Raw genomic sequence first — 23,636 nt, 5'->3', positions numbered from 1 at the left:
AAGTAAGCTGTCCGGAGATCTCTTAACTTAAGGGAATTCTTCTTGCTCCATCGGTCTATGGCTATGAATATGGCATGTTCGCAAAGTAAGAAGGCACTCCGCTCGAATGCCATAAGCGAGTTGATCACTGCTGCCACTCTGCTTTGATATTTGTTTGGTGTTAAACGTTCCAAGGTCTTTTATAAACAAAGAAAGATCTGCAGTCTTGTTCCGCCTTCGCGCTGGCTCTGCTTTCCTGTAGCCACCGTGGATCCTCTCTCGGTTAGGGTTAGGACTTCCCCCCTACTCTACTCCTCACTCGTCCCCTAAAGCAAGGTTCTAATTTCATAAATGAACAAGTCACCTTCTACCACTAGTTTCCTTTTGGTAGTGGGAAGTGATTGGAGTAGCAAAGCAGAAAGGTTTTTTCTAATTGAATGCATGGGTTCTCCGGTGGGATTGGGTTGGGGTTCCGCGACTGGCCTTTCTCTTGTTGTTGTAGAGTGCCTGCAGTTTTCTTTCTTTCTTCCACATAGGCCTCGCTTGCATGCCTTGTGGACCGAAAATTTTGTATATAAAGAAAAGTTCTGTCTTTCCTCAAAAAGAAGAGTCACGCGGTCCTTAAAGAAAGAGGCTTCAGTCATCGGTTCGAATCCGAATAAGGGCTTTTTTCTTTTCGGTATGCCGCTCCGCTAACTAAGGAGCGATAGAAGGAAGTGGGCTGTGGTGATGTTAGAATTTGCTCCTATTTTAGTGTCTTTAGTTATTAGTTTCCTAGTTTCTTTGATCCTGTTAGGCGTTATTTTCATTTTATCTTCCAATAGTTCGATCTATCCAGAAAAATTGTTGCCCCGGTGCGGTAGAATGTCTAATTCTGTAGTAAGAATTACAGTAAGAATTACTATTGTTTTAGTATTGCTATGTGTATTCTATTCATTCTTTCGGCTAATCGGCCTAGATGTCACTTTTTTTGGAGGTGAACTAATGTGTAGCCTTTTCAGCAAGGCTATCTACTTCCTCTTTGCTCGCTTCGGCTACTTTGGTCTCCTAGTGGGGCTCTTGTGATGTCTGAGGATATGTGGGGCTGTTGCAACATGATGTCTCCAGAGGGAGCCAGTTCTGACAAAAACGTCATATCTTCAGCATCCACAGGGCAAACCCCCTGTCCTCAGCCCCCTTTCGACCCGCATGCAGGACCGTCTAGCCCGTCTAGCTCGGTGGTGAGCGTGCCGCAAGATGAGCTCTGGGCGGCGCTGGACAAACGCCCCGACTCAATCACTTCGAATAGAATATTTCAAGCTCCGAGTCCCGGAGTCCCGGCAGAAGTTTTTGAAGTTTCGCCCAGTCCAGACCAAGAAGCGCAACTTCAGGCTGCGCCATCCCTCCTAGCGGTAGAACATCGAATCTCAGAGGTTTTATCTTCTTTTAATCGCATAACCATGAGATCGGATATTCTAAGCTCTGTTTATGATAAACTAGGGCTGAAAACTGCGAGTTCACAAAAACTTCACCACCTCATGAACCAATTAGATATACTTGAACATTCTGAGGGGGACGAAAGGCCTAAAACCGGCGCCAAAGCAGCACAAAAGTTAATCGAGGTTATCAACGACTGGTGCAAGCAGAACCCCGGCCAATAATCTCCTACGAATACTACCAACCCAAAGAAATACGACCTCTCTGAGATATACAGTTTATGCCGGAAAGGTACGAAGTTGGACTAATTTGGAAACATTGGGCAATTTACTTTATACCTACTATTTCGTCTGGTTTTTGGTTCCTAGTCTTATTTTATTAGTAGCCATGATTGGGGCTATAGTACTGACTTTTTTTTTCCAAAACCTTTCTTTTTTCGGTATGCCGCTCCGCGAGCAGAGCGAATGAACATAAATCCAACCTAATATCATGAATATCCTTCGCCCGTTATCTCCTCATCTTCCTATTTATAAGCCACAGCTTACTTCGACGTTTCCAATTTCCCATAGAATCTCCGGGGCTTTCCTAGCCACTATAGTTTTGTTTTTTTATCTTCTTTGTCTGAAAATAGGTTTGATTTGCTTCACCTATGAGAATTTCTACCAATTCTTCTTTTTTTCATCAAAGCTCATCCTAATCTCCGTCGAGATTACTGCCTTAGCCCTGTCCTATCATCTGTATAATGGGGTTCGTCATTTATTGACGGATTTTTCGGGATTTCTCTTTCTTAGAATTGGCCGAAAAAGAAGTAACGCTATGGATACCATGACCGATCACCATCGATAAAGAAGAATCTTTCTAAATCACTTCGGGTCAGCGGGGCCTTCAAGCATCCGAAATACGCCGGGGTTGTAAATGACATAGCGTTCCTGACGTACTGGAGTTATAACATTTGAATTTCTCTTACATTCCACGTTCCCGAAATGGATCCTATCAAATATTTCACATTTTCTATGATCATCTCTATTTTAGGTATTCGGGGAATCCTCCTTAATAGACGAAATATTCCTATTATGTCAATGCCAATTGAATCAATGTTATTAGCTGTGAATTTGAACTTTTTGGTATTTTCCGTTTCTTCGGATGATATGATGGGTCAATCATTTGCTTCATTGGTTCCAACGGTGGCAGCTGCGGAATCTGCTATTGGGTTAGCCATTTTCGTTATTACTTTCCGAGTCCGAGGGACTATTGCTGTAGAATTTATTAATAGCATTCAAGGTTAAACATGACTCCTAGAGAATTACCAAAAAAAATACGAAGTTCTCTTCTCCTTTCGTTCTCTTCTTTCTTTTTTATTTTGACTTGGTTGGCAGGGTCAGGGCCTTTCTCGCTGGGCGAGCGCATCCGATTCTAAAGTCCTTTCCTAAACCACTTCCCGTTCAGTTGCTGAAAGATAGAGATAAGCTTTCTAAATGAGATTGAGTTCCACGAATATGCAGGCTAGAAAGATGTTATTTGCTGCTATTCTATCTATTTGTGCATTAAGTTCGAAGAAGATCTCAATCTATAATGAAGAAATGATAGTAGCTCGTTGTTTTATAGGCTTTATCATATTCAGTCGGAAGAGTTTAGGTAAGACTTTCAAAGTGACTCTCGACGGGAGAATCCAGGCTATTCAGGAAGAATCGCAGCAATTCCCCAATCCTAACGAAGTAGTTCCTCCGGAATCCAATGAACAACAACGATTACTTAGGATCAGCTTGCGAATTTGTGGCACCGTAGTAGAATCATTACCAATGGCACGCTGTGCGCCTAAGTGCGAAAAGACAGTGCAAGCTTTGTTATGCCGAAACCTAAATGTTAAGTCAGCAACACTTTCAAATGCCACTTCTTCCCGTCGCATCCGTCTTCAGGACGATCTAGTCACAGGTTTTCACTTCTCAGTGAGTGAAAGATTTGTCCCCGGGTGTACGTTGAAAGCTTCTATAGTAGAACTCATTCGAGAGGGCTTGGTGGTCTTAAGAATGGTTCGGGTGGGGGGTTCTCTTAAGAATAAAGAAGATGAATAGAATCTAATTCATGTTCATGCTAACAGAAGAGCGGATCCAATACCAAGACGACTTCTTTCTCAGGAAGTGCAGCAAGTACTTGAGAAATTATGGAATATCATGCCCCACGAGTGAGTTGCCGAGTGCCCCCTAGGAGGGCAGTCTACCACAAGATCGAGTTGGAGCCTGGAGCCAAACCCCCAACTATTTAGACTGGGGCTAGGTTTAGCAGATGGCCCCCCAACTAGCATCTATTAGTTAAGGGGATTGATTGAGCTCAGGAAAGAATTTCAGGAACTCATTGAGGCCTATTTAGAATTTATATTTATATTCCAGCCTCCAAGGCTGTTTTTCCCTATATTGCTGGGGAAAAGGTTGGGGAGCCCCTGTTTTATTCCAGAAGAAGCGCGAGATACTTCTCGAAGTTGGATCTACAGTCGGGCTACTACCAGGTGCGTATCGCGGAAGGAGACGAGCCAAAGACGACCCGTGTGAAAAGCAAGCAACCAACCGGGCGTTTGATCTGGTTATGCCTTTTCTTTTGGACTCACCAATGCCCCTGCCACGTTCTGCACCCTCCACAATGAGCTATTCCACCCGTACTTAGACGACTGGTGGTATACTTTAATCGTGGGCTATAGCTATTCGTTAAACGACCACGTTAGCCACCTCCGGACCGTTTTTAAGGTATTAAGGAAGAATCACCTCTATGTAAATAAAGAAAGAGAAATGCTCCTTTGAACAGACGGAGATCCTATTCCTAGGGCATTGGATGGGCATCAGAGCCATCGAGGAGTGGCAAGCACCCACCAAGGTGAGTGAGCTAAAATCGTTTTTAGGGCTCGTGAACTATTACCGAAGATTCATCGTAAGTTACTCGAAGAGGGCTGCTCAACTCAAAAATCTCCTAAAGAAGGACGTACGGACCGATCATGGCACTGCACTGATCGGAAGAGTGTCAAAGAGCTTTTGAGGACCTAAAGCAGGCAGTGATTGATGACCCCGTATTGCAGTTGCCAGATCACACTAAGCCATTTGAAGTACACACGGATGCGTCAGACTATGCCATAGGCGGTGTGCTAGTACAATAAGGTAACCCAGTAGCATATGAGAGCCGAAAGCTCAATGAGACCGAGAGGCGTGGTCCAAGAGAAGGAGATGAAAGCAAGAGTGCACTACTTGAGAACGTGGAGGCGGGTCACGATTCGTGGTCAAGACGGATAATGTGGCGACGAGTGACTTCCTGACCCAGAAAAAACTCACGCCAAAACAGGGACGATGGCAAGCAAGACAAACTTGCCAAGTTTGATTGATATGGTGCTAGAGTATAAGCTTGGACGGACCAACCAGGTCGCGGATGCCTAAAAAGTAGGAAGACAGAGCTGGCGGCATTTAAGTGTGAGGCAGTGGCAGCCACCAGCAGAGTCACGAGTACCCTAACCGCATCGTATTCGAGATGGGCTCTTGGTCACAAAAGGGAATCGACTTTTTTTTTCCAAAACCTTTCTTTTTTCGGTATGCCGCTCCGCGAGCAAGGAGTGCCACGCACGAGCGGAGCGAAAACAAAGCAGGGGGAATTCTTCGTTGGGGGAAATCCTTTGATTGCGTATTGAATATAGATCCATGTCTTTCTTGTTCCACTAGCTAGGACCAAATTCTCACATGTCCGTTTCGTTATTACAACCTTCTTTTTTGATGTCAAAGACCAGAAGCTATGCGCAAATTCTCATTGGATCTCGGTTGTTCTTAACAGCGATGGCTATTCATTTAAGTCTTCGGGTAGCACCACTAGATCTTCAACAAGGTGGAAATTCTCGTATTCCGTATGTACATGTTCCTGCGGCTCGGATGAGTATTCTTGTTTATATCGCTACGGCTATCAACACTTTCTTTTTCCTATTAACAAAACATCCCCTTTTTCTTCGCTCTTCCGGAACCGGTACAGAAATGGGTGCTTTTTTTACGTTGTTTACCTTAGTTACTGGGGGGTTTCGGGGAAGACCTATGTGGGGAACCTTTTGGGTGTGGGATGCTCGTTTAACCTCTGTATTCATCTCGTTCCTTATTTACCTGGGTGCACTGCGTTTTCAAAAGCTTCCTGTCGAACCGGCTTCTATTTCAATCCGTACTGGACCGATCGATATACCAATAATCAAGTCTTCAGTCAACTGGTGGAATACATCGCATCAACCTGGGAGCATTAGCCGATCTGGTACATCAATACATGTTCCTATGCCCATTCCAATCTTGTCTAACTTTGCTAACTTCCCCTTCTCAACCCGTATCTTGTTTGTTCTGGAAACACGTCTTCCTATTCCATCTTTTCTCGAATCTCCTTTAACGGAAGAAATAGAAGCTCGAGAAGGAATACCAAAACCTAGTTCACTCGCTGAGTCTCTTTGCGTCCATGGCTGAATGGTTAAAGCGCCCAACCTAAAAAAGGATAAAGGGGCAAATTCGTAGGTTCGATTCCTGCTGGATGCACTTGGAACGTTCAGTTCAATCGCTGCTCACGGAATTAATAAATATAACTCGCCCTTATTGCTTATGGGGCACTTCACTCGCTCAACACTCGTTCAAAACATCCACTCGTTCTTCACTCGCTAGGGAAAGAAAAGGGATAGATGACTGAAAATCCCACTTAGAGATCGCAACTATAGTCAGAGTAGGAGTTCCCATCCCGTCGAGGTTTGAAGATACTCGACTGTAAAGGAGAGGCCTCATTTTACCTGAAAATTACGGTTGATCCGTCGCCTCCATTAGATTCGGCAACTAAGGACGAGATTACCATAGGCTTTTATGTCCCGAATGTTCTCTTTAATAAGGTCGCCTTGACCGGGCTCTTCACCGTATAACCTTTACCTGAAAAACTGGAGCACAGCTATACTTTCATCGCTTTCACTAGAACCAGAGTCATAGGGGCACTTTTTGTTTTGCCTTCCTTAAGTCCAGGGACGACCCCTATGTTTTTTCGTGGAGCGCCGAATTTGCCTTAATCGGCGAGAGTATATGCCACTGGCAAGAGCATGATTGAGGGCTTTATACTTTTTTCTGTAACTCTTCAATTGGTCATTGGCCCTACCTCCAGCCCCTTCATATTCCGTATCCTGCTGTTTTTTTACTTGCTTTTCTCGATCAAGCATTCCTGTGCTTAGCAAAGAGGTAGTAGCATTTGGGGAATTTCATCATTTTCGGGATAAGCCGGCACAGCTCTTGCTTGCTGTCTGTATGTGGTAGGGTCTGGTCAACTGCCCGGCCACCTCTTTAGCTCATCTCTTGTCAACGCTAGCACTTTTTAATACATGATGCCATTCCCGATTCGCGAAGTGAAGCTCAATCTCTATTCATTAGTTCAGCGCTAAGATGTAGAACTGGATCGTATATGGGTCAAGAGATCTTCAATCTGGAATTCTCTTTTTTATATTGCAATCCTTCTTAGTGAGAAATTACTCTACAGACTATGTAGGGGAATGCACTATGGGGACTCAAAAAAAGACATTATTTGAGACTTAGGAAATGAAACTTCCATTCAACTATAGTCGAGAGGAAATAAGTCTCAGCAGGCACTAAAGTAAAGGGGAAGCTTAGAGACGGAATTCAAATAGTTGAATAGAGGAGTACGTGGGGGGTGAAGTAAAGATAACTCTAGCAATATAGACCGGACCTGCTTCCCATTCATTCTTTTATAAGAATGTTCTTCGGCTGGTCAATAGGGCGCATCGCTTTCGCTTCTGTAATAGAGGCGCTTGGCTAACGAATAAAAACCTTGGTCCGCTTTCATTGGTCTAGTCCGATCATTGCTTATCTCTTTCTTCTCTATCGGGGAATTGGGGGAAAGAGTGCACCAAAAAGGTGAGGTGAAAAAGTAAGAAATAGGGAAGTAGAGTAGTTGGCACACGCTGGTCAATCCAGTACGTACGTCGCTTTCGTTCTTTCCATTCAATATCCCATTCCCGGTCGCATCTGTTCTATTCAGCCAATCCCTTGCTGCTTGCTTCATCCCGCCCTGCCTGGTCATCAGTTTCTGCTTGTGTTGCTGCTCGTGTTCCGTTGTCCACTTGGCATCGTCGGCTAGCCCATGCTGGAGTCCCAGTTTTGCGCTCTCTTCTGCAGTCCAATAAGCTCTCTGTCTCATCTAAGTCTTTCTAATTTTGTTCTCATTGTCAACTTGGAAAGCATCATAAACTTCCCTTTTCTGATGTTTCTGTGCATGCATCGTCTCCTTTACATGTTATTCACACCGATGTGTGGACACTCCTAACTCTCGGTATTCTGTAAAGTAAAGGTAGCGAACGAACTTATTTTACAAAGCCGGATGACATTCTTTTTCTTTTTTAGGGGCAAAACTCTTTCAGACTTGAGTTCCATAATCATAGGAAGAGAGGCTTTAACGCAATTCTTTGCCGCTTCCTCCGCTCGACAAGGAAAAGAATAGGAAGTATAGCTACTACATTACGAAGGTGGGAGAGCTTTCATCCGAGCTCCTTTCTTTAATCGATTATTCAATTTCTAGCCTAGCAAGATCAGACTTTGAATTGGAATCTTAAATAGCAGACGATCTGCCAAGAATCCGATTTGAAGGACTAAGCCCGAAAGCGCGGGATGTGACTTGCCCACTGAGATGGATAGGCTGGGTCAGCTAGTATTGAATAAGAAGAAGCTCTTCTTCCCCCGCTCCTTGGCGAATTGAGTGCACTACTAGCAATGAAGGGCTTTTCGCTCCTTGTGACAGGTATTCCTTATTATAGATATCACCGTTCAAGCAGAAGACGGATCAGACTTTGTCTCGTCCACACCCAGAAAAGAGAAGTCAGCGACAAGAATAAAGTCTTTCCTATCCTAGTGCCAACCAAGCTAAAGTGCTACATCGAAAGCTTAAAGCATTTCCAACTCACATTTCGTAAGAGAAAGGAATTCAATACCAGTGCCACTTCCTTCCTATTCGAGGATCCCTATCCCTGTTCTATTCTCTTAGGATGGATGCTGCGAGAAAGCAAGCCTAAGTTCACTCGTGGGTTTCCTGGGTCGGGTGACTTCTCTCCCTTGAAAGTGAAGACGTTAGCAAGAAGAGCTGATGAAAGAAGGTCGGAGTCGTGAACAGGAAAAGCTAAGACCGGTTATGCCGAGAGAACAGGGAAAGAAGCTGGTCTTTTTCGCTATGATCCGGATGAGGCAGAATTGGAGTGGAGATTGAATGACTTGTCCGGGTCTTCCTTATTCTAGATAGCACACACAGGAAGATGGGTAGCTTTGGGATTGGTCATGGTAAAGAGCCAAGACTTCTTATGCCGAAAAGACCGGATTCTCACCATCTAATAAGGATTCATTGCATTGAATCAGTAGTAAAGATAGCCACGCAGAAAGAAGAGAATAGCTTTTGCAAGAAAAAGCTTCGCTCGCTTCACATGAATCGGGATAGGGAGCAGGCGATGTCGAATTGAGAAACCTTCCTACCTAATAATCTTTGCATATCGTAAATCATGCTTTTCACAAGTTAGGTACGCTAGAGGGAAAGTTCCACGTAGGCTATATCCGCTCCAAACTCCTCCGCTCATGAAACTGATGATGGAATTCGCCCATGCCACCCTGATGAAGTGTTGCCTAACTGGGATATCACCTATATTCCTGTTGTTCAGTAAGCTAGTACTAAATACCTCCACCAACTAAACACAACGCCGGAATAGGCATAAGGCAAATAGGCTAGAATGCAAGTCCGCTGGCTGGGAACAAACCCTATCTTCAAATCAAATCACGTAGAGAGGAGTCCCAGGATCAGGCTAGTATGGCTTGCCTATGGAAATTCAATGTAAAAGCATCAAGATCATGAAAACTTTCGTTTGTTGGGCATACTTTTGTATCAAAATGGGACTTGTCTTGTGAGTGAGGACACATCCAAGTCAATAGCTAGAGTTTTGCTGGGTGAAGAATTCTTTTGTCCGGATTTCGACTCGGTACGCGTGGCTAAGCCAAAGATCAAGGGGGGTGGGTAAATCAAAAAATCGATCTTTCCCTCACAACCGCCTCCCACGGCTGCTAGAAAGCACTGAAAGGCCTGCCCCGAAAATGCGTTCTTGCTCACCAGGATAGGAAGATCTCAAGCACCCACCTATCTTATATCTTATATATATGCTATGGGGCTCTTGAGAAAATCCACCTTTCTCACCCCCCTATCTATATGACTTCCGGCCTGATGGCAGCGAAGGTAGCTACCATCACCATGCTTTCGATTGCGAGGCAATAGAATCTTGCTTCCACGATGAAATACCAATAGAATCTTGATCAAATCCTTTGCCCAAATCAAATAAAGGTTACGCAAATCGTGGATCACTGACAATATCTCCGATCCTGAGTTTGCAGTTGGTCCAAAACCCGGGTTGAAATCAGCACTTTTCGTTACATGCAAGCAATGGACTTTCTTGCCTATGAAATTATATGCAATTACCAATTACTGACTGAAACTTGAGCTTGAGACCCGATCTTTCGATTGCAGCCCTAACTAGTAAAGGGACACGCCTAATCAGTTCAGTAAAGGGCTACCCATAATTGTAAAGGGGCGCTTTGGATGCCCGCGATTGATTCGTTCTTTCCTTCAACCCCGAAGCCCGACTTGATGGAGCCCTATTAGTATTAGTAAAGTCTCTCCTTTTGTGCGGGGAGTTCTCTAAAGAATCCAAGGAATTGCTCCCGGATACGAAATCGCCTGTGATCCATTCACCCCCTCTTTCTCTTCTATTCCCCAGGCCGACCCATACTCTGACTCTCTTGCTTACCGTTGCTGGTGGGCGACAAATCTTCCCTACTATTAAGCTAATCCGCAATTATTATAAGAGAAAAAAGGGGCGAATTCTTATTAAGGGCCGCTCTTTCTCGCTCTTTCTCCTTTCACAAATCAAAGGAAAGTACCCGAAACGAGAATCTCTTCTCTCTATGGAGGTGATTGACCTTTCATTCAAAAGTAGCTAACTCACGAAATACCGAGATCGAGATACTTAATATGTTCAGATTAAAGCAGTGATCCATGAATTGTAGAAAAACAAACCTTCTCGAGATTCATTTCACTTTGTTTGATATAAGCCCAACCTCATCCCATCTTGTTCGCTCACCCAACCAACCTTTCTTGACTTTCTTTATAGGGCCGTATAGATTCCGTGAGGGCGAATTCCTAACCTTTCTCTATGCGCGTGCCCTACTAAGAAAGCCCTTTCATCAATAAGAGCTGGTTTTAGCATTGTAAATAAATCCCACTAGCAAGGCCATCTCTTTCGGTGCCCATTCCATTTAATAGTTGGGTTGGCGCCGTGAGGAGCGCCATACTCTATTGGGCCTTAGGGCTTTCCTTGCCTCAAGCGACGTTATTAGCGATTCCGGCTCTAGTCTAATAAAAGGTGAAGTATTCTCATTCGGTGCATTACGGCTTCTTTCTTTGGGTGCCTCCAGTGATCTTTGACCGCTCTTTGTTTCCGCTACGGTCTTGCAGTAAAGGCCTGCTTTTCTCGTATGCAAGCGCCGTTAGTAGCGATCTGTGACCTTGAGTTAAGGCTAGTCCATCTCCTTCCGTTGAAGGCAAGGCATCTCTGTAAGGCATCTCCGGCCTTAGGTTCTTTCTTTTCCACAGCTTTGTTAGAAGCGCTCATCCAACTAATAACTGATATGCTGATTAGGGTTCTTATTTAATAGATAAGGGTTTGAAGGCCTTTACCCAATAGAGTATGGGGCCAGCTCTGTCCGTTGAAGTAAAGGCCAGACTGCTTCTCCTCCCCGGCCTGAGGGTCATTTGTTTACACATTACTAATTTAATTAAGGCCGCTAGTCTCGATTACGTCCTTAGGTCCCCTTGTCTAAAACCTCTCTTCCCAGGAAAGAAAAAAAAGAGGGGGAGCCATTCACTAAAACTGCATAGGAGGTGGTTGAAATGCAGGCCTGTATCCACTCGATCCAGGTTGGGGGGAAGCTCATCTGTCTGAGACACCCCAAACGCGTTCCAAGAGACCTTGTCATAAGCTTTCTTGAAGTCCACCTTCATACAAAATGGAGCTGGTCCTCTATCCTTATGGAAATTCCTCACAAGTTTATGAGCTAGAAAGATATTCTCTGTGATGTTCCGGTTTTTAATGAATGCTGCTTTGTTCTTTTTCTACTGCTTACCTATGAGATCTCGGTGCTACTGCCCTATCATCTACCACATTCAATCATTGCTATGAGCGTGACAGCTGCTCATAAAGGTATTTGCGAAGATATTCAATGTACCCATATCATTTACTCTTGTTTCCCGGAGTAATGACGGCTTCCATGCAGCACAGCGCTTTCGCTTGGGGGCATTGGGTCCGCTTCGTAGCGTCTTTCTAGGCTGCGTTTTACTTCTTCAAAGACAAAAGACAACCGGAGTCTTTGCTCCCTGGATAAGTCTCATTCGATGTCGCAACCGATGCTTAAAACATCTGATTCTATCTTTTCAGTCTTCGATCGATCATTCTCTGCTTCATATAGGAGGGCTTTCCCAGCTAACAAGGAAGCGGGATTGAAAATAGAGATCAATTCTGAACTGGACCGAGATGGCCTATACACCAATTGACTGACACCATTCCTGAAGAAAGGAAGATCGTTGCGAGAAGACCACCCTCGTGTAAATGCGGAAGCTTGGCAGCAGTAGAATGAACCTTGGGAACGATATGAAGAGAATGAAGCGGAGAAGCGGGAAGGAAAATTTAGACGGATTCCCTTTATATTTGAAGAGATTGAGTTTGACCAGCTGCTTTGATTATGTATCCCCTTAGAGGAGGAGAAAGAATAAGTAAGTAAAGACAGAACCAGTAGCCCTGTCTCTGGGTAAGGATAAGGAGCATGAAACTGAATTGGTCTTAGAAGGTTCGCTTTCTATGGAGATAAGAACAAGGAAGCACTGGCCATGGCAAGCATTGGTTGGAAGAAGAGGTGAACGAGTTCCGACCTATAAAGCAGTTCCACTGCCATTCCTGAAGTTCAAGTCCGGGTTCCTGTACGAGAAAGAAATGCAACCGGAGCGAAAAGCACCCCATCGAGGAGAACAGCATCTTGGTTGGAAGCAGCATTCATGTATGATTTCTCACCTTCGTCCCCGAAAACCTTTCTTTGATTTGATGAAGCAGAAGCTTTAGGAGTTGAAAGAGCGGAACTTATAGAAGAAGGGCGTACCAAAAAGGTCTCCCATTTCTTTTCTAATCGGGTAAGTAAGCCTTTGAGTAGAAGGAGAAAGCCTTCGGAATCATCTCATTGACTTTCGGCCGGTGCCAAGCCAAGGCCAACAAGAATGGGAGAAGGGGCTTACCCAAAATCATAGGAGTGGTAGCCCAACGGCTGACAAGCAAGAAAGGGCACTCCCAGCATGAGGTTCCCCAATAGATTAGCGAAAGGCGGTTCAAGCCATTTTTCTGAGAGCAGAACAATTGACAAGGTTTGCAGCGGAGTGGAATGAAACATTCTATCATGTCTTAGGTTGAACCTCTATCCCATGCCATGTCGGGGGAAGGAAGCACGGGCATTGACATCTCATTTCATTGATTCGCTTTCCCCTATCTCATTAGCGAAGCTAGAGTACATGAGTAGACATAGGGATGAGTTCTAACAGTCGATTTACACGAGCTGCATCTCATGATATTGACATAGAGGGGTTTGGAAAAGCTGCTTGGGTGACTGCTGTATGAAACAAGCAAACTTCTAGCATTTACATTCAATCTTACATCTTAGATTAAGCAATTGAGTTCTTCGACAGTAGAACTAGAAAGAAAACCGCCTTGATGATGAGTTCTCACCTTCTTTTCTTTATTATAGGAGTGATCCCCTTATGAGCCTGACACCTATCTTCCATCAAACAAGCGCGAAAGCAAGTCAGTCAAACGGTAGCAAGAAAGCCCCAGGACAGGGGAAAGCAAGGAACTGATAGTCTAAAGGGTGAGTCTATATACGCTATTTCTTGATGAGATGAGGTCTAACATTCGATTGATATATGAAGCGTCCCGCCCGGGAAGGAAGCCATAGCAGCCTTTAGGCCACTAGACCAGAAGGAAAAAAGGCTCACAGAGCGGAGTTTCCAGGTTAACATAGACTACCTGACCTTCCCGCATTTCAGGGTCAGGAAGAAGAGGAGAAGGAGCTCCTCCTATTATAAATGAAGACTATCCTGGGCATCATCAATGACGATAGTGCCAGCTAGGTGAATGAAACCGCCAGCTCATGGATGAGCGATCAGAGTTCCCACTCATCACTATGACTGGCAAACAGTTCCGAGACTAAGATAAGTGCCTAGCTCAATGGATAAGGGAGAACATCAGCGGAGGACAAAGAGTGTCTTGCTGTCAAGTACGAAGCTGAAAGGGCTTAGCCAACGAGTTCAAATGCTGACCCAAGAAGTGAAGCAGCTTTGGGCCGCTCAAAGACCAGAGGTACTATGAGTGCCGGGGTCGGACAGCGAAAGAAATCATTTTCAGCTGAAACTTAAGCAAATTTCTTATTTAAAGAGGCAACAAAGGAGAAGCCTTCAGGCTTGACCATCGGATCGGTAGATGATTTGAATGTCACTTCATCGACATAGGCAGTAGCAACCACTATAGAATAAAAGAAGGAAATGTTCGCATTCACATCTCAAGGAGAAGCCTGATCGGACCCAACGGTACACGAGAGCGCATTGACCAAGTATCCCCCCACCCCAAATCAAGCTTCTATTGAGTGAGACTAAACGGAAGGTTCATCTCCTGGCTTGGCACACTTCAGCGCTACTAGGAATGCTACCCTTCTTTGGACAGCAACTGGTACTGGCAGACTGGCTTACTTCTATCTAACAACCATAAACCGGAATTCCTACTTGAACTAAGAAGAAAGAAGTGGAATTAGAGACAGGATACTATCCTAACAAGCACAGAGAGGAAGGAGCGGAGCCACTCGCTTGGAAGGCAGCTACTTATTATGGAATGACATAGATAATGATGATGTATGGCCGTCCTTAACAGATGACTTACATGTTTAGAGAAAGGTTTTTCTAACTAGTGTAGGAGTTTGGCTGACCACCCTGCTTTCTTGACATTGGGGCTTTTCATCCTTTCCTCTGAAAGAACTCGGCCAGGGAATAGTCCGCAAAAATAAAGGGTAAATAACAGAAGTTTACACCAGTGTAATGGTATGACCTATATGCCCTCCTTTGATCATGTTTTCTGCTAGTAAGATCTCCGGTTTGAGAGCGATCCCGTAGTCCCCAGACATCATGGTGGATAGCCTAAAAAATGACATTTTCTCGCTAGTTACGGATGCGATTCAGATCGTCGGGGTAGCAACTTGCTTAGGGAAAGATGCAATTTTGCTTGCTTTCGCTCCTCTCCTTATCAGTCGAGCTGCTTTCGCTCCCTTGTTTTGATTAGTGAATTGGGCGAAATGCACTTTTTCACGCTAGGAGTGATGGCTTGCTTTAGCTCTCTTCAATCATCCTCATGCGAATCCTTTCCCTTAGGTGAAGCCTACACCTCTTTCTGAGCACGGGACAGCTACTCCCTGGTGCGCTGATATGACAGCAGTCTCCTTTTTACTTTTACTGAAGTCAATCTTTCCCACGGGTACCTGGAGTGACTGAATCAACTCCCTAAAAAAGAAAGAGATTCAGCATTGTCGGACACAGCTACTATTGCTTCCTTACCTAGTCCCGGAGACGACCTTTCCCGACTGGAAGAATTCTTACTATTAAAGATCACTGCCATCTCACGAATTGGATTTGAACCAATCAAGCTACTTTCCTTTTAGTCGATCGTGATGGGTCTGTCGTCCTCCTCATTATAGTCCTCCTAAAATCAATAGCATTTCGTCGGAATACATCCTGTCTTTTCTTTCACCTTTGTAGTCCTCTGCATAGTAAAAAACCAAGTCCTAACTACATACCTACAATATGGCCATACGTATCCAGAATGTAAACAAAGTCGCTACTGTCCGTGCCATTACTAATGAGATCCAAATATATTTTGTTTAGCCCGAGAATTTTTTCTTTTATATTCTCGTCTATAATAAAGGAATGTTCCACTATGTCTTTGAAACTGAGTCCTTCTGGTAATTGCATATTTCCATTCGTATCACTATAATCTTTCCAAAGCATCTCTAGTTTTGATTCGGTCTTTTGTTTAAGTTTTTCTAGATCCAACTCATTTATACGTTCCTAAAGAGTACTTCGTTCTAAAACTTGGCCAGCTTTATAAGCACCAAAAATAGCTATCGAAAGAATGAGTCCGACTCCAAGTGTAGTGATGTGATCAGAAAGAAATCTATCCATGGAAAATGAAACTTTTGTAGTTCCGCTTTTTGCTCGAAAAATGAAGAAAGACTTGTCGGAAATCGCCGGTTGGGTTGGTCCGACCAAGAAAGGCATGGGAGTCTTTGGGCATTGCTTGGAATGTAGAATGAAGGGTTGGATTGTGCGTATACTAAGTTTTTGGCTTGCAATAAAGCTAGGGTCCTGATCGAGAAAGTAAACTTTCCTATCTATCCACCTCTCCAAACACAATATCTTGAGTACCTATGATGGTGACCACATCTGCTGGCATGTGATGTTTGGACATAGAATCGAGTCCTTGTGAATGGGCAGAGCCAGGTGCTCTTATTTTACGACGGTAGGGACGATTGCTTCCATTACTGACCAGAAAGACACCAAATTCTCCTTTAGGTGCTTCAACTGCGGTATAGGTAGAAGAAGCTGGTACGGAAAAACCTTCTGTATAAAGTTCGAAATGGTGAATTGAGGTAGAGTAGACCGATGATCCTGTAGTCATTTGGCCGGCTATTGAAAGAAAAAAGCTTGCATCCGCTCCCCCTATTATATAACCGGTCCCATCTCTCTCCAAACCTAACGTGGTAGTTTCCCATCATAGGGCTTTCTATCTATAGATTAAGCCATTACCAAGGAGCTAATTCGTTCAGAACTCAGTTGACTGCTTCTATAGATAAGGCGGAGCGTCCTTGGCTCAGCATTATAGCACATAGGGCTTCGACGCTACTACAGCGCTTCGCTAACTCGAAGCGCCTCGCTATGAGAATCTAGCTTCGCTAACGCTCGGCTAAGTCTTGAACTTTCGCGCTGACCGTTCGTTTTCTCAGTAGCAAAAGCGCTTCTCTTTGCCCCTTAAGTAGAAGGACAAGAAAGATATTTTTGGTTTTATTGCTCCACGCTCGTCAAGCCAACTTTGCTTTTTGGGAGGTGAAACAGCGGTTGAAGCGGGCATTTCGAAATGACAGCATCGAAGAGAAATATATATATATACACGGTTATGGTTATCCCGGACTGTGTTCCGGAAAAAGTGGCCTACTTGAAAGGGCGGGCACTCTCGTGTTTCAACCCCACTATACTCTTCATAGTTGTGGGGCACTGTGTACTTACAGCCTCTACGATAAGCAAGTGAATGGGGCCGGTGCGTGTCGAACGGAACGGTTCATCAAGCCATTTCTCGCCTCAACCCCCTAAATTAAATAGGAATAGGGGTACTTTTGAAATAGGGGCTAATTTAATTGTAGGAAGGTAAGGAAGTATTCTGCTTGATATAGCTGGTACAACCCCCTCTCTCTTTCCTAATATCGTCTATAAGAGCTGGTTCCTCCCCGATAGGCCACTGTATAGGCGTAGTCACTCACATAAGTAGTAGAAATTCCCGGTATAGATTCTCGACATAGCTCGACTGTCAATGTAAAGGAGAGGATTCCATACGGGACTAAGGTAAAACCAAGAGCAAATTAGACCGGAAAGAAGATAAACTCGATATACGAAACTAAATTAGTTTCAATCCATCTGATTCCCCAGTTTAAAGGGTTTTACAAATCATATGAACCTGTATATTAAAAGTATATCCACCAACAAGGGACTTGAGGAAGCCTCGGGGCGACCGATCCTCTTGTTGCCTTATCCCGTTAAGGGAACGGAGGATTCTCCTTCTTGCATCTATCTCCCGGATCTGTTTCCACACGCTTTAATTTTAGCTACCTTAATTGATAACCCTACCTTTCCGTTCAGATTCACTGAAACTACAAACAGATCCTCATTAAACATGCGAAGACACCAATTAATAAAGCTTTAAGGCCTCTTAAAATGGTGCTGATAGGTAATCAGTCGTGAGTGGACTAAAACTCGAGATTAGTGAACCTTGTCTTTAAGGCAGTTTTTCATCAATAGTTGGGTCATTCTTTCTGACAGTAGGCTTTGTAGAAAGGGGAAGCACCCTTCCGGCGTTAGTTAGACAGACCAGAAGAAGAGAATTTGCATTAATAAAGCAATTTGAGATAGGTGGTTCGAGTGCAACCGGGGCTGATTGATCCAGCAATAGCAGGGGAGAGTGAGCATCGGATGTTTTCCCAACAATTCAATGAGTGTGAATTTTACTTTGATTCCTGCCTCTATCGATTCCTTCTCTGAAACTAGGGGCATAGAACGGGAGAGAGGCAAAAGGTAATTTAATAGCTTAAAACATCCCCGGATGCATTGTTTTTCACTTTTGTCGTTGGTTCTCATGGACGTGAAGATCTGTGCTGTTAAAAAAGTAGCTGGTCTCCGCCCCTTCTATTAGTAGGGCTGCGTATCCGTAAATCCACTTCTAAGTGGTCGAAGGCACAGTCTTCATCTCCTTTAAAAAAATTGAAAGTATTTACTGAACAAACAACACTTGATTTAATAGAAGTTAGACCATAGCCTATAGTAAAGGTGCCACACTCCCCGATTAATATGATCCTACGGCTCCGGTTAATTATATAATTACCACTGCTACTAAGTAGATTGTTTGTTACGAGTTAGCTCTATTGTTTCTTTCATTCGTAACATATCTTATAAAATAAGCAAATAAACATATCCGATAACTCCACTGTTAACAGCTCATTTCCGATTCACTCTTGAAAAACAAGACCAACGGGCTTAAAGACAGGCAAGGCTTTAATTTGGTATGTAAACCTTCCACCCAACTCGGGAGGACATGCAGAACCAGTCCCATTTCTCGAGGACTGACACTGGTGGCAACATCCACTTTTCTAGGTCTTAGTCCTGTTCCAGCGCCTATATCCTCTCCTGTCCGAGCTTTAGTGCGGTGTTCTTTCCATTCGGCATGCCTTTAGTTCGTGTACATATCGTAGGAGTAGGAGAAGTGGGAGATTGATTCGTTTAAGTAGATTGGTAGGATTCCATAACCTAGCTATATCCCACCTTCCTTGACTGCTCTAGACTGCTTGGCTTGCTCTTGCTTGGCCCTGCCGGGGGACTGCTTTATTATATTTTAGAGAAGAGATTTACAGTCCGTTTATATCGTAGAGTGATGTTCGAAAACACTGATGCTTAGATCGTTCCAACTAGGATCTTAGTCCCGTAACCTCTTTAAAGCCCCAGCTCGAACCCTATAGATTCCGGGTACGGATCTTGCCATTTGGAAGAGCTGCTGAGGTTTGTCAAGTTACGAGGAAGTCGCTACCCTAGCCTTTACCAGCCAGGCAGATTAGGCTGTAAACCAGCTAAGCCGTCCAACGTGCCGGATTGCTTCTTGATGGTTTACAGTAGATAATTACACTCTGGAAATCTGCACCTATAGGTATCTTAAGGTAAACTGGTATGGTCTCCCATTCCGAGGGATACCCGGGGATTCTTAGTGGGCGTGTGACTAAAAAAGATAGGGAACGATCCATATTCAATATAACCCGTAGTAAAATTTCTATATTGGCTAGCTCGTGCAATCAATACCTCGTTACTCCCGTGCGCTACGAGCTGCTGTAGTTGCACGAATCGAATATAGGCCCCAGGAGTGACTTTGTCGGGGAATCATACTGAATTATTTCCTTAGAAAGGACCAACGACGATGAAGAAGAAAAGGGGGACGGAGGGAAGCTGCGGGCAACAACATAGCGGGCAATTAGCGTAAGTAAGAAAAGAAGAAAAAAGCTAATCATGAAGTCTGCCTCAAGGAAGACTAAATGAATAAATAAGTCTTAAGACTCATAAAGGAATTGGAAGGAATTGGCTTAAACCTCGATCTTTACTTTCACAAAACGCCCAAAGTAACCATGAATTGGGAATCCTCTTTCTTTAATCGATTAATGCGGGACTTGACTAAGCAGACAGATGCAATGCTGTTGTTGACCATGCCCCTCCACTTGTTAGTAGAGTAACCTGAGCGCCCTCCACTTACCTTCAATTATAATGACAGAGAGAGTCACCATTAGGCGGGATTGTTTGAATTCTTTTTTATCTGTTTAAATATTTTTATCTGTTCAAATACTTTAAATGGAGCCATAGCGAGAAAGACCATTATTTATAATGCTAATGAAAAAATAGAAAGATTTGATAGGATTCGATAAAGAGAATGTGAGTGGTGAGTGGGCAGGAGAGCAATAGACACAGAAAGAGAAGACCAAAAAGAGCAGAAGGCACTCAGTTGTTTATGTGAAATCAAGGAGCAGCAGGTTACACTTTTACACTTTACCGAAGAGAGCTCAAAGCAATAAGATGAAAGATGGGATGAGATGCTAGCCTTAGCGCAGAAGATCAATCATTGAGCCTTAGGCCACTACCGAGCAGCAACGGAGGATCATAAACACTTGAGAGATGATCCCTACTTGAAAAGGCGGAGACAATACCTCTTGTTGCGACAAATCGACTTTCAAAAGCCCATTTATCAATCAAATTTTCAGGGCACACCAAAGAGCCATCGGACTCATGAAAGTACCCTTTTTTACTAATATACACGGGATGTCTTTCATCAAGCAAAAGAAAAAGAAGGGCAGTAAATGAAATGAACTAACCCCAAGGGATGATCTCGGATTGAAATCCAAGGCATGGTCCCGCCCAGGGAATAATTCAAAATGTAAAATTTTTTTTTCATTGAGTGAATAACCCGTCTCCCGCGTTCTCGCTTCCTTTGATAAAGTCTCTAGGCGGGGAATCATAGACCAACAGGTTCACTAGCAAGGAATAAACTCTGTGACTTAGTTCCAGCCTTCACCCCATACTCAGATTGGGTGATTGGATTGCTGCAGACATTTCTTACAGTGCCGTCATAACACATGACCACATCTCGAAGGGTGGCGGATCTCTCTATAGTAGTAATTCAGCCCTAAAATAGGAAATAGAGCACCTTCTTTAGTACACTCGAATCCTCATCAGAAGGAAAGGCAGCCGCTGCTCCTTACTTAGTCAGTCTCAAGGGGCTTGCCTAAGCTTCAATCTATGATTCCATTCCTGTATAATCAACCTAGGTTTGTGCTGCTCTGGTTTATTGCGCTCGAAGACGAATCGGCTCTTTCCATCCTTGGAGGTGGAATAGTTGGTTAAGAATTCACCTATTCTAGTTGGGGCTCCCGCTCCTGGCTCTTCATCCGCCGACTGAGTCTCTCTTGTATGAACGCGAAAACTCTATCATGCCATTGTGGATCCTCAATTCATTGCTTATCATCGGGTATGTCTTGGTCTAGAAGAAAGGGGAGTATAGTATAGTTTGTGTTTCCCACTCAAAGGGGAGGGGCCTGGGATTCAATAGAGTATAGGTTCGAGATCTGATCTTGGAAAAAAGAAAAGAAGTAGAGACATGCTTCCTACAAGGGGCGAAAGCGATCGATAGAAAGAACTCTTCATTAGAGCAAAGCCTTAATTTAATGCCGAACTTGGTAAACGAACAAAAACAAAAATTAAGTCTCTTCCCTTCCCTCCTATGCTTGCTTGCTTGGATCAGGATGTAAGGCCTAGCCTGAGATACTTCCGACGGCTAATTTTCATTCAAAAAAGGGAAACTTGCGCTTATTCATATAGAAAGAGGAAGTCCTATTGACGTATAGAAAGTACTACGCTTTCATCCTCGCGGCCTAAGGACTATGCTTCTAAGCCCGACTGCTAATGAAAGTCTTTCAATCCTAGTAATGACTTTCTCGGCTCAACTATAACAAACAATTCTTTTGATTCTTTTTCACCAGAGCTAATCTCTGCCAACTCAACTCCTGTCTCGCCTGCTAACTATTCTCGGTCTCGGTGGGCTTACCCTGATAGGGGATTCGATTCATATCTATCACGGACTTCCTAAAATAGGCTTTTTCATCGCCTTGACTTTCTCCGTGATCAACTACTTTCTATTTCTAGACGAGACCGCCGGAAAGAGTCAAAGTCAAGACAGACTAAGGCGATAGAGAGAATTCCTATTGAGTTACCTTTCTGGGGGTCACTCCCTTTGAGCTAACTGAGCTAACAGCTGGGGATATGCCGACAACAGATGACATGGCACCAAGAGCTGAAATAGCAGCGCTTAGCCCTAATCCCAATGCCCTTACTCAAGGACCAATACCGGAAAAGAGAAGAGCGGAGGCGTGAACAAGAACAGCTTCTTCTTGTGACCATGCTACCATGAGTGAATTCCACTTCTTTTTCTTTACCTCACCGCTAACCAAGAGCAGTTGACAGGAGACAGATCCTTTATGTTGATGGGTAGGCGGACTTCACTCCCATTGATCTAACAGCATGGGATATTCTCACAAGAGCTGATTCAATCGGGTTAACAGCATCGGGTATTCTCACTGCTAGCAATCCAGTTAGTTAAGTCTCGTATGCCTATTAGACAGTATTACTAATAGTTCATAGTATCTAATCTGATCTGAGAACGGAATTCAAATAAACCGACAAGGTGAACGACGGTCAAACTGCATGCAATCGACAGCCAAAAGAGAGAAGCCAGTCGCGGCACACTGACTATATCCTACCCCGGTGACCAGAGTCATTTCCCTCGCCTTGATGTTGAATAGAACTAAGCTCCTCCTAGATAGATTCATTTTGTTGACCTTGATTCCAGACACCATGAATGCGCCGCTTTCTCGGCTAGCTCCTCTTCCAAGCCTATTGATCAAAAAGCTACGACCTCTCTTCTCTTTTTCTATTTCTAGGACGAGGAAATCGGGACCCTAAAAGCAGCCTTTCTCTCCACCAGAAAGCAACCATAGGTCAACCGAACCCACGGGAAAGCTTTACCTTTCAAAGGGTAAGAGTCAAGCCGCAAAGCCCTCATCCTACAAAGAGCTATACCGCGCAAACCATTTGAACAAGGTAAAGCGAAAGCCAGACATAGAACTCCGTTAACGGGATCCACTACTTCTTTATCTATGATACCAGCAAATTCAACTGAAACTGATTCCACTTGAGAGCGGCATCCATCCCCGTGGTTATTTCGACAAGAAGGTATTCTAATTCTATAGCACCGTCTTCTTCCCTCAAACCTGAAAGGGATTGTGAACAAGAAAAGAAGTTAGGCCTTTTCCTAAAGCCCCAACCACCAAGACCGAAGAAGCAGCATCTGAGAAGTCAAGTCTCATCCCAAGAGCGGGGGTACTTTACATAGCTATGAGAAGCAGAGAGGGAGATCACTCCTTGGTTACTCCTAATCTCCTAATGCCCAAACCACCAAGAGCTGATTCTCGGCTTGGCCACTCCTATTAAGGTTTCGCATCGAGAAAATAAAGAGTTACCTAACGATTATCACCCTCGGAAAACCGAAGCACAGCAAGCATTTTCACACGAGCTGAAACCAGAGGAATCACAGTCGATTCAACTAGAGCTATTCCTTCTGTTGTCACAAGAAGTGCTTACTATTCATATTCATCGCCTTGAGGCCTGGTCTTTATTGCCCTGAGCAACTCCTAAAGAAAAGAAAGAAGGGCTTTCCTCCTAACCTAAACTAAAGGCTAAGATGACACCGCTTATTCCATCAAACCTGAAAAGAGCTGATTCTTCCTCCACCTCTGAAAGCAGGAGGTAGGGAAAGATGACATGAGCTTAGAGGAGTTGAATTAGCTTCCAATCCTAGCATACTCAAGTCAGCATTCCCAAGGCACCAGCATAATCCGAGTGTTTACTCTCCACTCGCTAAGCCGCTGGGATACCGCTGCCTCAAAGGCTAAACCACGGCACTATGCTTAACACATCGAATTGAATTGGGCCTAAGGGGCTCTAAGCTAAGGTGTAGATTGATTTTTTTCGGAGCTGAGGTTGGCCCTAGATATGTCGGTTCGATTCCGACCTGTTCTATGTGATGGTCATTCTTATGTGATGATCATGGTCTTCCCCAAGATGACAACCTAATATCATGAATATCCTTCGCCCGTTATCTCCTCATCTTCGTCAATTCCGTTCATTTCTCTATTTTCTCTTTTTCTTTTTTATTTTTATTATGAGTATGTACTATT

The 23,636-nt window shown here is 44.0% G+C and overlaps 3 protein-coding genes across 3 annotated transcripts; all 3 read left to right on the top strand.

Annotated features, from left to right (window-relative positions):
* Positions 1–2,378: 2,378 nt before the first annotated feature.
* Positions 2,379–2,812, top strand: LOC131180182 (NADH-ubiquinone oxidoreductase chain 4L-like). Its single transcript, XM_058147809.1, has 2 exons — positions 2,379–2,676; positions 2,772–2,812. Exons 1-2 carry the CDS (start codon positions 2,379–2,381, stop codon positions 2,810–2,812), a joined length of 339 nt encoding a protein of 112 aa, XP_058003792.1.
* On the top strand, positions 2,383–3,521 carry LOC131180006 (ATP synthase protein MI25-like). Its single transcript, XM_058147590.1, has one exon. It carries the CDS (start codon positions 2,871–2,873, stop codon positions 3,465–3,467), a length of 597 nt encoding a protein of 198 aa, XP_058003573.1. The 5' UTR covers positions 2,383–2,870; the 3' UTR covers positions 3,468–3,521.
* A 1,375-nt stretch (positions 3,522–4,896) lies between these two features.
* LOC131180005 (putative cytochrome c biosynthesis ccmC-like mitochondrial protein) lies at positions 4,897–5,906 on the top strand. Its single transcript, XM_058147589.1, has one exon. It carries the CDS (start codon positions 5,109–5,111, stop codon positions 5,859–5,861), a length of 753 nt encoding a protein of 250 aa, XP_058003572.1. The 5' UTR covers positions 4,897–5,108; the 3' UTR covers positions 5,862–5,906.
* The last annotated feature ends 17,730 nt before the right edge of the window (positions 5,907–23,636 follow it).

Source organism: Hevea brasiliensis, chromosome 5 (genome assembly GCF_030052815.1).
Source record: "Hevea brasiliensis isolate MT/VB/25A 57/8 chromosome 5, ASM3005281v1, whole genome shotgun sequence".
Taxonomy (NCBI): Eukaryota; Viridiplantae; Streptophyta; class Magnoliopsida; order Malpighiales; family Euphorbiaceae; genus Hevea; species Hevea brasiliensis.
The sequence above is the reverse complement of the archived record's forward strand: the minus strand, read 5'-3'. Positions and strand labels throughout refer to the sequence as shown.

Coding starts and splice junctions, on each gene's coding strand:
- LOC131180182 (XM_058147809.1), top strand. CDS start 2,379: ATGGATCCTATCAAATATTTCACATTTTCTATGATCATCTCTATTTTA. Junction 2,677..2,771: donor ATTTATTAATAGCATTCAAG/GTTAAACATGAC, acceptor CTTGGTTGGCAG/GGTCAGGGCCTTTCTCGCTG.
- LOC131180006 (XM_058147590.1), top strand. CDS start 2,871: ATGAGATTGAGTTCCACGAATATGCAGGCTAGAAAGATGTTATTTGCT.
- LOC131180005 (XM_058147589.1), top strand. CDS start 5,109: ATGTCCGTTTCGTTATTACAACCTTCTTTTTTGATGTCAAAGACCAGA.